This window comes from Pseudorasbora parva, chromosome 20 (assembly GCF_024679245.1).
Source record: "Pseudorasbora parva isolate DD20220531a chromosome 20, ASM2467924v1, whole genome shotgun sequence".
Taxonomy (NCBI): Eukaryota; Metazoa; Chordata; class Actinopteri; order Cypriniformes; family Gobionidae; genus Pseudorasbora; species Pseudorasbora parva.
Window position 1 is genome coordinate 8,643,344 of NC_090191.1, and position 14,619 is coordinate 8,657,962.

General features: G+C 42.9%; 1 protein-coding gene across 3 annotated transcripts in view; it reads right to left on the reverse strand.

Moving 5' to 3' along the window:
• Positions 1 to 13,995, reverse strand: part of LOC137049205 (NACHT, LRR and PYD domains-containing protein 12-like) — a 122,804-nt gene extending 108,809 nt beyond the window's left edge. For 2 of the 3 annotated variants that reach the window (XM_067427662.1, XM_067427664.1), the window contains exons 1-3: positions 13,911 to 13,995; positions 3,255 to 3,332; positions 3,042 to 3,179 (exon numbers count right to left, since the gene is read on the reverse strand). In XM_067427662.1, the coding sequence (XP_067283763.1) occupies positions 3,042 to 3,179; positions 3,255 to 3,312 (196 nt within the window). In that variant the 5' untranslated portion in view covers positions 3,313 to 3,332; positions 13,911 to 13,995. The remainder of the gene's footprint in view (positions 1 to 3,041; positions 3,180 to 3,254; positions 3,333 to 13,910) is intronic. The other variant, XM_067427663.1, reaches the window with a different exon arrangement.
• Between the last annotated feature and the right edge of the window lie 624 nt (positions 13,996 to 14,619).

The following is a 14,619-nucleotide window of genomic DNA, read 5'->3' on the forward strand; positions in this document are numbered from 1 at the left end:
AGTCGCGCTCTAGTCAGCGAACGCGCACTGTGGAAAGGGCGTGCACTATCATGACAAGGCAGGCATTACAACTTCCTTGGCAGTAAGCATGCGCTGCCGCGAGAAACGGCTGTGACGTAAGCCACGTTCTTGACATATCCAACAGCCCGAGTTCGCTTGTCTAACTTACTCTAGTATTCTCTGTCCACGGCGGTTCTTACCGGAAACTGAACGAGAAGAGTGAGGAAAAGTCTGTCCGCGGCGCTTCTTAGCGCGACTGAACGAGAGAAGAGGAAGAGTGAGGAAAATTCTGCGGTGGCAGTGGTAAATGGTAAATGGACTTTATATTATTTATATAGCGCTTTCAACAGACCCTATGGCCATCCAAAGCGCTTTACATATTGCCTCACATTCACCCATTCATACACCGACGGCGGTGTCTGCCATGCAAGGCGCCATCCAGCTCGTCGGGAGCAGCTGGGGTTAGGTGTCTTGCTCATGGACACCTCGACATTTGGTCAGGTGGAACCGGGGATCGAACCACCAACCTTTCGGTTTGTAGACAACCTACATGAACCACTGAGCCACTGCCGCCCCAGTGGCAGTGGCAGATTGAAGAGAGCTTCGGCTTGAGTTTGCTCATGTCCTCTGACATTGTCTCTCCGCTGCGCTTCTACACTGCGACGGAATGAGAGAAGAGGGAGAGTGAGGAGAGCTCCGTCTTTCCACGGGGCTTATTCGGCGCGGCGGAACGAGAGAAGAGGGAGAGAGTCCTCGCATAGAACAAGCCATGAAGCTTTTTGAAATGGCATTGCAGCGGCAAACACACACACACACAACACAACATAGCCACACAGAATAAAAGATATTTAACACTGGATGGTGCAGCTGGAACGCAGGTGGCTAAAGGCAGAGACCCGGTGGAAATCCGGCATCCTCAGGGCTGCAGGGATGTTCCGCTGGTTGCTTTTCCACAGCGTTTTGCTTGATTTCGGAGGTCAGTGATGGTGTCGCTGAAGGAGATAAAATCTGACACCTATGGTGGTTCAGGGTCTTATATAGCCTCCTGTATGCTAATATAAGCCCCTTTTTAGGCGGTCTCTCTAGAGCGTCCCCCATTGGTTCGTTCCTCTCAGCCGCCTCACCATAGGTTACTGCAGTTGCCACGGCCCGGCCAATCAGAGCGCTCCTCGCGCCGGGCTATTGACGTGCAGCTGCACTGCGCTTTACATAGATAACTTTATTGATAAAGTTTTGCTTCATATTCTCAACAAAAGGAGTTTTTCCCATACGCAATACGAGGAACCTCTCGAAAGGGAACAAAACATAATTGTGACAAAAAAATCATGTACTGTAGTGTATAACACACCGGTTTGTTGTCTTTGTTTTATGTGTTCTTCCGACTTTAATTTGTAGTAAGTAACGAATATGCTTTGAGGAAATGTGTCTGAGTAAAAGTTGACAGAAATATACAAACTCAAATAAAGCAGACTCTCCCAAAAAATACTCAAGTACTTTAACTTTTAGTTAAAGGGGGGGTGAAACACTCAGTTTCAGTCAGTGTCATGTCAATCTTGAGTACCTATAGAGTAGCATTGCATCCTGCATATCTCCGAAAAGTCTTTATTTTTTTTATAATTATATAAGAAAGATGCGCTGTTCCGAGTCTTTCCGAAAAAAGCCGAGCGGGTGGGGGCGTATCGTGTGAGCGGAGCTAAATAATGACGTGTGCACGCCGCTGTTATTGTGTTGAGTGCATCGTAAAGCTGTGTCATCCCTAACAGCGGGAAAAAACTTTATTCAAAATAAAAATATGGCTTTTAATCAGATACAGCCATACATCTATGATCCGGAATCAGACCCAGAGGCTGCAGTTGAACAGGAGCAGCAGCAAAAACGACTAGAGCAGGACGTCTCTATGTGGTACAAGTTATACACTAACTATATAATATGCTTAGCGGCTTGTGTTATTTACATATTTATACATGAATTATATCGTCGTATTTTTGTCTTTGAAGGTGTACATGTGGGACGTGCAGTTGTGCACGTTTGTGTGTGTGTTTACGCATGGTTTGTGTAGACAATTGTAGTAAGCGGACTGGTTTTGCACGGCAGGCTAGTGTTTACATAGAAAGACATGGAATAGTAGCGCATTTGAATGAAGAAGCGTGCTTATTTAGTTAGACATATTTCCCCACTCTTTGTGTATTGTTGTTTGGAGTGCTTTTACAATACACAAACATAAAGTTACACATATAGTGGCCAGCTAAACAAATGTACACGCACTACACATCGCATGCTCCATTGATCAATTAACTATACGTGATAATGTTTGGGCTACTTGATGGGCATAGGCAAAAACACAGACATTTGAAGCAGTCTTACTCACCGCCTGCGGTTCTAACATTGGGATCTTTATCGTTGGGACTGCTCCATCCTTCAGCATTAGGCGATCGGAAAATCCGGCGTCGAACTGGGCCTTGTTTATGAAACAGTCGGCACCGAAATGCAGTGAACAGACATAAACCTTTGCGCAACTCAGTTGCTGATCCGGAAAAGCAAATTACATCCACTGTTGCCTTAACGCAGGGTTTTTTGGCAATCTGTACAGGACTGTCTTGGTCTGGCAACCAAAAACGCACTTTTTTGGTGACATTGTTAATTTCTTTAAGTCACATCACCTGTGCAGCGCAGCCCACGAGCCCCGCTTTGATGGGCATAGTCTGTTGCTTTCGCTCTCTCTCTCACGCTCTTCCGGTAGAATTGTCCGTACAGCCCATACAAGGAAATTCCGAAATTTTAACGTCAAGTGGACCCATGATCGAAAAAAAATTGCCGAAACTTATGACTAACCGGAAGTAGTATTTTTGACAAAGAAATACTCCCATCAAACGTCCACCTTAACTTTTGAAACATTGTCTATGTTTAGTATGGGATTCCAAGTCTTTAACAGTGTAAAAAGATCAGTATGCATGAAACAGCATTTCACCCCCCCTTTTATTATTATTATTATTATTATTGTGTTACATTACACCACTGAAGCACAGCTATAGTGACAGTACCATTTCCTGCAGTGTTGTAGCTGATGGTCACTGGGCCTGTGATGGTGTTTCCAGTAAGAAGAGGAGCATTTACAGTTGCTCCTGTCTGAGCATTCAGATCAACACAGACTCCAGTGTGAGCACTGCTGCTCATCTCCACTGGAACAGAGACAGAGATTAATTAAATTTCCTAAAATACAACTTTAACATTAATGATATTCTCTTCTTTATTACCTTTCTTGTCTTCTTCCAGCTCATCTAGTGTGTCACGATGCTGATCAACAGATGCCATCGTCCTTCATTGACTCACTGCTGTTGGACATGAAGAATATATATAAGGGATGCCACAATACTCAATATAATATTTGTTTGGTATAGACATGTGCCGATTTTCGATAATGCGATTTATCACGATAATGAATATGCACGATATTGTTATCGTGGGGACTTTAAAATATCGTAAATAATAATTTATTAACAATTTATAATTTTTTTATAATGCACTCAAGAATACTTTGCCCATCAACCGTATAAATGCTCAACACCGCTGTATTCTGCGTCAAAGGGACACGTGCGTTTGCACATGACTGAACCGGTGAAGGAGACGCGCTGCTGAAGTGCCGCTCAGTGACAGCAGAGGGCGCTGATGAACTGCAGAATGCCACGGTTACCCCGGAAACCAGCAAACAAATAAAAAATGCGTGTAGTTTTTAAAACAGCCATTCGTTTTTGTAATCTCAATGTTGTTCATCACAGCACCAAATACTTAAAGACTTAATAGGCTATTTATTTTCAAACTTAAACATTTTTATGTTTTAATCTGGACTACAACATGCCCTAATAATTAGAACTGTTCTGATTATTTGTTATTGTTCAGTAAAACTTTGAGACATACGACTTCATTAGTAACTTAACATGTTAATTAATTATTACCAAACTGACAATGAAAAATAATTATAAAGAATTAATCATTCTATGTTAATTTCTTAGTTACTGTTTAATGACATTAAAATCTAAATCAAAATAACTTTTTTAATGGACCTAAGATAAAACTAACAATGATCAGTATTTCTTAACTAACATTACCAAAAACATTATACTTTCTGTACCAAATGTAGCTATTGCTCAATCTTAGTTAATGCATTAAATAATGAGAACTTATTGTAATTTGTAAGCCTACCTGTTGTTCTTTATAGCCTAATTCTTTTGCACTTTAATCTGTTTGAAAATTGTACTTTTACAGCTCTGAAAAATATCAAGAGACCACTTAACATTGATTTCTCAATGAGGATTTTTTTCCAGAGCTGTATATATTTTTGGTGCATTATGGTATTTAAACATTAAGAACTATTTTTGTAAGAACAAAAATAACTGAAAGCTGTTATGCTATGGCAACACTTTTTTTTGCAACTTATTTCAATATCGTGATAATATCGTATATCGTGATAAAACTTAATCAATTAATCGCAACATGAAAAATTGATATCGGCACATGCCTAGTTTGGTACAGCATTCACGTTTCAATACGCACTTGTGAATTGAGTTTTTTTCCGGTTTTGCATTTAATTCATTTTTTCCATTTATCTCCGTTTGAAATATTTCTCTCCGTTTATTTCGTCTCTTTTTGAGTGTGTCTGTGAGTCTACGTTCTGATATGAGTAAATATCCAATAATATGCACTAAAGTTAGGGGCTGTTTAGCCGCGTTTTAAAGCCTTGCCGGTTAAACATTTCATTTGCGTGGTTATGCACAGTTTTGCATTGAGCATGCGCACTAAAAGCCTGTCAAGCACAGGTGATTACTGGACTAAGTTGTCTTACTAATATTAATACGCTAATATTGTCAAATGCACACAAGGTTAACATAAACACAGTCGGTTATGTCTAAAGTGAAAGTAAAATCTGTGTGTGTCTGTATATGAGATGCGAGCAGGTCTTTAATTGACAGCAGCGCAGCATAGTGAATGCTTATCCTTAAAGGGACAGTTCACCTCTAAAATTATGCTAATAAAAAAACAAAAGACCTTTAATACAGTAGCTTTTAATCAATGTTGTATATTGAAGACATATATATTGAAGAATGATATATATATATATATATATTAAATAGATATATTATACAATACACTGGGAATGTGTACAAGGGTTTTTTAAGTAAAGTTTAAAGTTTAAGTAAGGGTTTTCAAGTCTTTTAAGTAAAATAAAGAAAGAGTAAAAACATTTTCCTTAACCTTTTTCTGTTCCTGTCGCCTAAGAATAGCAAAAAACGTATGTATTTGCACATTTGATATAAAATCACAACACTGAACTTACGATACGATATGTTTCACAATATTTTAGGCCAAAATAAAGAGAGTTGATTATTAATATTAAATTATTATATAATTATCAGGACCCCCAAATTTCCCCCCATTGCATCATTATACATTTATATATAGTAGTTAAATGTAGTGATGTCACTGAAACGCTGTAAAGGTTTTCTTTTCTCTTATGCATTACTCCCACTTCCAAAGCAGGCAGCATTCTCTCCTGGTGCTCGCTATGTCCCACCTCTCTCGCTATTAATGCACTATACCTATAAGAAAACCTTCTAAAACACTTTGAATAATCTGGACTACTAAAACTAAATGTGGTCTGGTGATTTAAATGATGTTTGCTCTTTGACTTTGAGAGTGTCATTCGGGCAGAGCATGCGCTTCAGATGATCAATGCAATCAGAGAAAGCATGTCAAAATAACTGTTCCCTAACTGTAAATGTTTAGCTCATCAAAAAAAATATATTCTGAATTTACTCACTCATGTTGTTTTCGCACGTCACGCAATCATTTGAATGTCCGTGTTTACTACAGTATGCGCATTTTTGTACATTTGTTTATCATATAAAGCCACTGTGTCTTTTAAGAAGACTTGGATATGGATTAGACACTCGATTAGGTGTTTTTACAATGCCTTTATTACATTTTTTGGATCTTTTAAGTTTGAGAGGAATGGACTTTAAATGGAGGGACAGAAATCTCTTGTTTTATATAGAATGTCTTTATTTGGGTTTGAAAGTTAAATGAAATGACATGAGGGTAAGTACATGAGAGAGTTTAGATTTTTGGGTGAATTATATATTTTAAAATACAGCTAGTTGAGCCTTGGATAAAACAATATATTGCGAATCATATTGTTTACATCAAGATACATATCGCAATTTTATACTGTGATAAATAAAATAACAATGTATCGTTACACCCCTAATAAATACCAAAGAAAACGTCTCGGTTACGTATGTAACCCTAGTTCCCTGAGGGAACGAGACGCTACGTCGAAACGCTGTGAGAACGCCTCTGCGTTAATCTGCGATCGGAAGATCGATCGATCATCGGCGTGATGACGTCATCGACCGGAAGCTATAAAGCGTCTGTGAAAACAAACAGGAACTAGCTTCTGATAAAGCCTGAAGTAAGTGATCACGGGCACGCCGGGAGTATGGCCGGGCGACGCAGCGTCTCGTTCCCTCTGGAATCTAGGGTTACATACGTAACCGAGACGTTCCCTTTCGGGGAACTCGAGCTGCGTTGAAACGCTGTGAGAACGCTTATACCCACATCGCCATGGGACCAAGTGCCTCGTATGTGTGAAGCCATAGCGCACACCACTACAAAAGCACCTGCGCCCCAACAGTAGATGCCAAATCTAACTCGTAGAATCTGACGAAAGTTAGCGGCGACGACCAGCCTGCCGCATTACAAATGTCTTGGAGGGAAGCCCCCAACAAAAGTGCTTTAGAAGCAGCCATACCCCTGGTAGAGTGCACCCGGACAGCCAGTGGAGACGGCTGCCCGACCTCCTCATAAGCAAGTGAGATGGCCTCGACCACCCACTTGCTCATTCTCTGCTTAGACACTGGAGCCCCCTTTTTCTGGGCTCCGAAACAGACAAACAGTTGATCAGTCTTTCTCCACAGGGCAGCTCTGTGGACATATGTGTCTAACGCCCTGACTGGGCACAGCAGATTTAATCTTTCCTGGTCTGACGTCAAAAATGGAGGAGGACAGAAGGCTTGTAGAGTGATAGGGCCCCGTGGGCTCGTAGGAACCTTGGGGATGTAACCTGGTCTGGGATGCAGAAAGGCCTTTACCATACCAGGCGCAAACTCTAGGCATGAGGGCCCTACTGACAGGGACTGAATATCTCCTATTCTTTTGAGAGATGAAATGGCCAAAGGAAAGATGGTTTTTAGGGTGAGGAACTTCTCTGAAACCTCCTCTAAAGGTTCAAACGGAGGCTCAGATACGTGTAATTAATGGGTGTCTTCCCAAAGACACTCCACCCAAACGGACGTGGAAGGCAGCCAGGGCCGCCACGTACACCTTTATTGTGGAGGGGTCAACCCTGCCGAGAACCTTGCCTGCAGAAACTCCAGCACTGCACCAACCGGGCAGTTAACTGGGTCCCAATGGCGTTCTCTACACCATACTGAGAAAAGTTTCCATTTCAAAGCGTAAAGCTTCCTCGTGGACGGAGCTCTGGAGTGAAGGATGGTCTCCACGACCTCGGCAGAGAGACCCTCCTTTATGAAACGGGCCCCCTCAGAGGCCAGGCCCACAGTTTCCACAACTCTGGGCGTGGGTGCAGGGATCTCCCGCCCGCCTGAGAGAGCAGATCCCTCCTGGTCGGAATCTCCATCGGAGAGCCTTCCAGGAGAGATATCAGGTCCGAAAATCATACTCTGGTCGGCCAGAACGGAGCCACTAGGAGTACCTGGGCCCCGTCCAGGCTGGATGTGACAGAGAGAACCACTGAGGACAGTGAGAATTCTCTGCCGAAGCAAACAGGTCTATCTCTGCTTTCCCATACTTTTGCCATAGGAGCTCCACCACCTCGGGGTAGAGTCTCCATTCCCCGGGCCTCGGCCCCTGCCTCGACAGGATGTCCGCTTCCTGATTTAGGACCCCTGGGATATAGACTGCTCTGATGGACAGCAGTTTCCCTTGGCCCACAGGAGGATCTGACGTGCCAATTTGTACAAAGGACCCCCCTGATGATTTATGTAGGCGACCACCGATGTGTTGTCTGTCCTGACTAATACATGATGGCCCCTGAGGTCGGGCAGAAACGGTTTCAACGCAAGAAACACAGCGAGCATCTCTAGCTGATTTATGTGCCAGTGTGGTGCTGCCATAGACCCTGGGATGAACGGCCACTCATGGTCGCACCCCAACCCCTGAGAGAGGCGTCTGTCATTAGCGTTACGCGACGAACATGAGCCCCCAACACGGGCCCCTGGGATAGAAACCCCGGGTTTTTCCACATGACCAGAGCACGTAAGCATCGCCGCATGACTTTGATTGTGCGGAGTGGGTTTCCCCTTGGGGAGAACCCTTTTGTTCTGAGCCACCACTGTAGCGGCCTCATGTTCAGTAGGCCAAAAGGTATCACGTTGGACGCTGCTGCCATGAGACCTAACAGTTTCTGGAACTGCTTTACAGTGACGGCCCGGTCTAGCTTTGGTTCTTTGACTGCTGCCAGGATCGATGTTTTAAGTGTTGGCGATAATTGCGCCCGCATAATTACCGGATCCCAGTTCACTCCTAGAAAAGTGGTTCTCTGAGCCGGAGAAAGCACACTCTTCTTGGCGCTCGGGTGGCCCGCGGAGACCGACTGCACCCCGGCATTAACCCCGGTTGACACCGCGGCCCCCAGAGGGCGCCGCAGGGAAACGGGTACCGTTGGCAGGGGTAAACACCGTTTCCCTACGGGGGGAACCACCCTCAGCGTCCTGACGCTTCTGCCGTCAGGAACGCTTAGACGAGGCTTTCTTGGCGATCAGGACTGTCCTCAGATCAGCCCTGCCCCTCGAAGGCCTCGCCTGAGAGCGCCGCCCCTCGTCGCTGCGCTGAGGGGGAGTTCGGGTGGCGATGCTCTGTTTCTGTTGAGCCCTGTGAGCGGAGCTCGTACTCGGCTTGGGCTGCTTCTCAGAAGCAACCCCAGGGACCTGGACCCGGAGAGGGAGAAACTGCTTTAGCGCCGCAGCTTGCTTCTTTGACTCCTGGAACCTCTCAGTGACAGTATGTACTGCGTCACCGAAGAGGCCGCCAGAAGACAGCGGCGCGTCCAGCAAAAAGCTTTTCTCCCTCTCCTTTATCTCTGTGGGGTTGAGCCACAAATGCCTCTCCGTGGCCACCAAGGCTGCCATAGAGCAGCCCACACATCTGGCCGTCTCCTTGGTGGCCCGGAGAGAAAGATCAGTAGATGTTCTGAGCTCATTTATAATCTCTCCCCCCACTTCATCTCGTCCATCAAGGTCCCTGAGCAGGTCAGCCTGATATGCCTGCATAATTGCCATCATATGAAGGCATGCGGCAGCCTGACCTGCTGCCGAGTACGCTTTGCCCACCAGTGCCGACGTTGTCTTTAAGGGTCTAGTGGGCAAAGTCTGGGCCTTCAGGGACGATGCCGAGGAAGGCGAGAGATGGCTCTCTTCCACCTTTGGCATTGCCCCATAACCATATAGTTTCAGCCCAGCGATATTACTGTAGACCGAAGTCTGCGGGCTGAACCCTCTATATGATGCCGGTCTCTTCCATGATCTTGCCACCTCGGTGTACAAATCATGGAAGAACGGCAGGCCCCGGCGCTGAGGCTCTGAAGCGCGAGAAGGCAGGAATCTTTCATCTAGCTTGCTAGTACGGTTTCTTCCTGCCTCAGATCTTTCAGTGGGCCAGTCGATGTTTAACCTGGCCACTGCTCACGTCAGAACCTCAACGAGCTCCTCACTCGCAGGGGACTGAAGTGTCGAATCTTCAGTCGCGATGCTCTCAACGTCCACCTCCTCGGAGCTGGATAGTTGGAGCAACGGCGACTCTCTCGGGGGGGGGGGAAGAAACCGCAATGCGTGCTTCCAAGCCCCGAGAAGAGCCGCTGGACGGTGCAGGTGAGGGCAGAGATAAGGCAGCGCCCGTCTCTAACCCCTCTGCAACGTCCAATTGTGAACCCCACGACTGCAGCTTCTGCTCTGCCTCGGCAGCAGCGGGACCAGAGCCGCGGGGAACACGAGCCGAAGCACCCTCCTCGAAGAGTGCCCGGCGGGAGCGCAGCGTTCTTAACGGTAGTCTTTCACAGTGCTCACAAGCAGCCCCCTCGAGGGCTGCCTGGGCATGCTGCGCTCCCAAGCGGGCAACACAAAGAGCGTGTGTATCCCCACCCGTGATGTAGCGTGGGCAGGGATGAACACACCTCTTAAACTGACTGCTTTCACTCGCCATTTTCGATCTTTTTTTTCTCTTTTTTTTGTTAATATAGGGATATATTTAACAAAAGGGTGGAAAAATCTTCTAAATAGACAGACAAAAACACCAAATAGACAGACAGGTTCACACAGATCGCTTGCTGAAGGCACAGAAGCTAGTTCCTGTTTGTTTTCACGGACACTTTATAGCTTCCAGTCGATGACGTCATCACGCAGACGATCGATCGATCTTCCGATGGAATGGTTCTACACGCGCTTCACGACGCATTAACGCAGAGGCGTTCTCACAGCGTTTCGACGCAGCTCGAGTTCCCCGAAAGGGAACTTGACTCTCTCAGTTCTTAATCAGAGTATCCTGGTTCAATATTCCTTGTTGTCTAGTGTTACTATCCCTTTAAGATGGTTGAGTTGTGTTTATTAGGCATTGAATCACATCACGTTTCCATTAAAGTAGTGGTTTTATCTTGCGACTATTGGTTTTTGTTTACTTCAGATAAACGCCTCACAGGCGCTCTGCACAGATTATGCTTTTTATGCTATACTTTTCCAATCACACTTTTTAAAAAAGTAATGTATTGAAACAGTGATTCTGGCCATTAGGGTCACTATACATCTGACTGATTGCACTTATCTATGTATCTTTTTTATTCTTTAAAAAATATAATTTAATAATTTTTATTTGATGCTTTTATTGTTATTTTAAGTTTTTTTTAAAATTCCCTTTCTATGTAAAAAAACAAAATTACCATTGTGTATGAAATGTGCTAGATAAATAAACTTGCCTCTCTTATTTATGGATGGTTTATTTTCACGATGGGAGTTGTCTACATTTGAGAGGTATTCCTACATTTCTACAACTTCTATAAAAGTGTTCAAAACTTTCAGTTAATTTAAGTGATGCTGGTTATCATCTTGCGACAGGGTTCATGTGTGGTTCATAAAATATTTGTATGCCGCCAATTCCATCGAACGAATGGAAACCTTTGATAAATGTGGCAGCTGAAAACAATCCTCATTTGAATATCATGCCCCTAAAAATTCATGCTTTATAAGTCTTATCCCTAGAGCTTACAACATGGAGAAACTTAACGTTGTGTGAAAAACTGTTCCATTGGGTGGAGTTCACATGAATATTCATGGTATTTCCCTTGTTGTGGGGATTGGTGTCCATTGACTTTTCTATTGTATGTACAAAAATACACAGATTTCCATACAACTTTGAAACGAGATAAGGGCATCAGAATTGTTATTTTTGAACAACCAATACTTTTAAAATGGACCCTCAGAAGAGTACATCATGCTTTTCTCTATTGTATTTAGTTAACAGTCAAATACATTTTAGAGAATCTTAGATAAAGAATTAATGATAATTAATATTGTATTAATAAACAGTAATATATCATTATATAGCTTAATATAAAGCTTTATGCACTGTATTATATAATCAAATACACATTGCAATGTTAATTATGATGATTACAAAAAATATATTTTCCTCAGTAGGTATGTAGTTTATGTAGTTAACAGATAATTAACAAGAAATTAAGGTTTACTCACACCAAGCTTTTAAACATTTTATTAGGGCACAAATAATTAATAATAAACTGTATTAGCCTAGACAAGCATAGGTTGTTCACTCATTGTTTGCTCTGTGTCCTTACCTATTTATCTGAATGCCTATAATCAATCAGGCAAAACAACTCAGGGGATTTATCACATTACACCATCTGTGTATTGTTTTAAAAAATGTGTACTGTTCCAGTTAATGCCTAAAGGGTTCATAAAACAGAATTTCACTTTTTTAACTTTAGCTAGTAATGTTGCTGTTTGAGCATAAACAACATCTGCAAAGTTACAACGTTCAAAGTTTAAAGCAAAGGGAGATATTTGGTTTTTTTTTTTTTTTTTTTTTTACAATTTCTAAGGACTACAGCAAACCGCAGTTGGGAACTACAGCCTTTTCCTCCAGACTAGCTGACATCAGCAGCTGGTCATCAGAGAATATTACATAAGGGAGGCGAGGCTATTTTTTATTGCTGCGGAATAGTAGGCTGGAGTGCCATCGGTCGTGCGATGCCGACGAAATGCTGTTATTTTCATCCGGATTGCAGGTCCACTTTGTTCAGCCTTCCTATGGACAGGGGAGTTAGCGAGCAATGCTTAAAATTTAAATCTCGCTCTCTGTGCTGCACATTTTACGGAGGAAAGCTCACAATCGTCGCGAGTTCAATGCAGGAGTCGCACAACGGCATGTCCTAGTGACGGGGGAGTTAGGGATCAATAGTTTTAGCGCATTGACTCGAGCTGAGCCAGAGACTGAGTGAGTGAGAGACTGACTGAGCAGTGTCTTTTAATGTTTATTTTAGGTTTCATACACTTCAAATTACATTACACAATCACAAAAATGTCGCTTATATAAGGAGAAGTGGATGATCTTAGGTTGTAAATCCAGCAGGCCCCATCTCCGCATCTCCATCAGTGTTTAAACATATAATGGCGGGGCGGACACCCAAAGCCTGTGATAACTTTACCGATCAACTAACACAATCATTTTCTACCCTGTTCCCTCACGTAATGTCACATAAGGTGAATTCAGGGTGATTGGGACACTTCCCACGTCATGTCAATGCCAAAAAGTGTCCCAATCACCTTGAATTCACCATAGATCAGAAGAAGTGAATGATCTTGTGTTGTAAATCCAGCAGGCTCCATCAGCGTTGTAATTTAATGGTGGCGCGGATGCCCACAGCCCGTGACAACTTTACCAGTCGGCTAACACAACCATTTTCTACCCATTTTCTACCCCTCATGTAATGTCACATAACATATCCGGTGAAGTGAATGATCTTGTGTTGTAAATCCAGCAGGCTCCGACACCCTGTCAGTGTTGCAAACATGCAATGTCGGCGGCCCTCCCACAGCTCGTGAAACCATCAGACGGTTTTTACAAGAAGGGACGGAGCAGTGTCGAATAAGGGTAAAATATATGAAAAATTATGCAATTTTTTAAAAAACCAAACATGAACCCCACAATCACAATCAAGCCCCTTTAATATTGAAACTTCTTAAGTTCTGTCTTTTCTAAATAGCCCATGAAATGAGTTATAATTTGAGGACAAATATTTTCAGTTACATTAATTTTCCATGGAAACTGGCAACTGAATATTACACAACACTGGCCAAGAAAAGGAAGTAATGTCATGAGAGAGAAACTGATCTTACTCCAAAAACACCCGTTAACCTCGCAATTACACACAACTACACACATTTGTGTGTATATATTAAATAAATTATCTTAGTGGCATTCATTATAAACAACACATCAAGCAAAAATACATTTATTTAAAGTGAAAATGAAATAGCTTGGGCTCATCTCTCTCATTCAGCAAAAAACTAAATACACTCTCATATTTGCCATGAAACATTAGGTTGCTAAACTATTGTTCATTATGTAAACAAGGCTTTGTATGGGAAAATAGCATCTTACACATGCACAGAATGTTGTGTACCAATATAAGACACACTTAACCTTCTGTTCATTATGAGACGAGGAAGTTTAAATAAATTCACAACTGCATTAAAGTCCCCAATGACACATAATACACACACACACACACACACACGATAACAACTAAAGAAAGATGAAACACTCACCTCAGATAATATTTGTAGATCTTTATTTTTTCTCATCTTTATTTTTCTGTCGTGTTGAACTGAAATTTCTTTGACTTCCTTAAAGGAAGTGAAAATGGTTTTCAGGAAGAGACACGAGAGACGTCAGCACTCAGTCTCCTGTCACTGTATAGATTTACCAAAATTCTTACTATATAGAGCAAAACTGTCAAGCCCCAGTGGTGATGATAATGCACGAAGAAGAAGAAGAAGAAGATGAAGAAGAAGGACGAGGAAGGTGACTTTAGTAAACAATACTTTAAAGGTCCAATGGCATGAAATTTTTATTTTATGAGGTTTTTCAAAATTAATATGAGTTCCCCTAGCCTGAATGTTTTCCCCAAGTCACTAGAAATGTTGATCAGTATACACCGAGTTCAGACTGTCTTTCTCTGCCTTTGGGAAAATGAGAGCTCAGACGAGCTGATTTTAAATTCTCCTGTTATGTCATACCAGGAAAGGTTACCGCCCCTTCCTCTGCTTTGCCCGCCCAGAGAATTAGTAGAGAAAGGAGTCAGTTTATCAGTGGACGTCAGCAGTACAGGCTTTACCATACAGATTTAACAGCACCACCACAGACAGTGAGTAACTGTTAGGGGTGTAACGATTCATTTTAACAACGATTCGATTCGTATCACGATTTGAGATTGTCGATACGATTTAAGGACAATATTGGTTCATTTAGAACGAT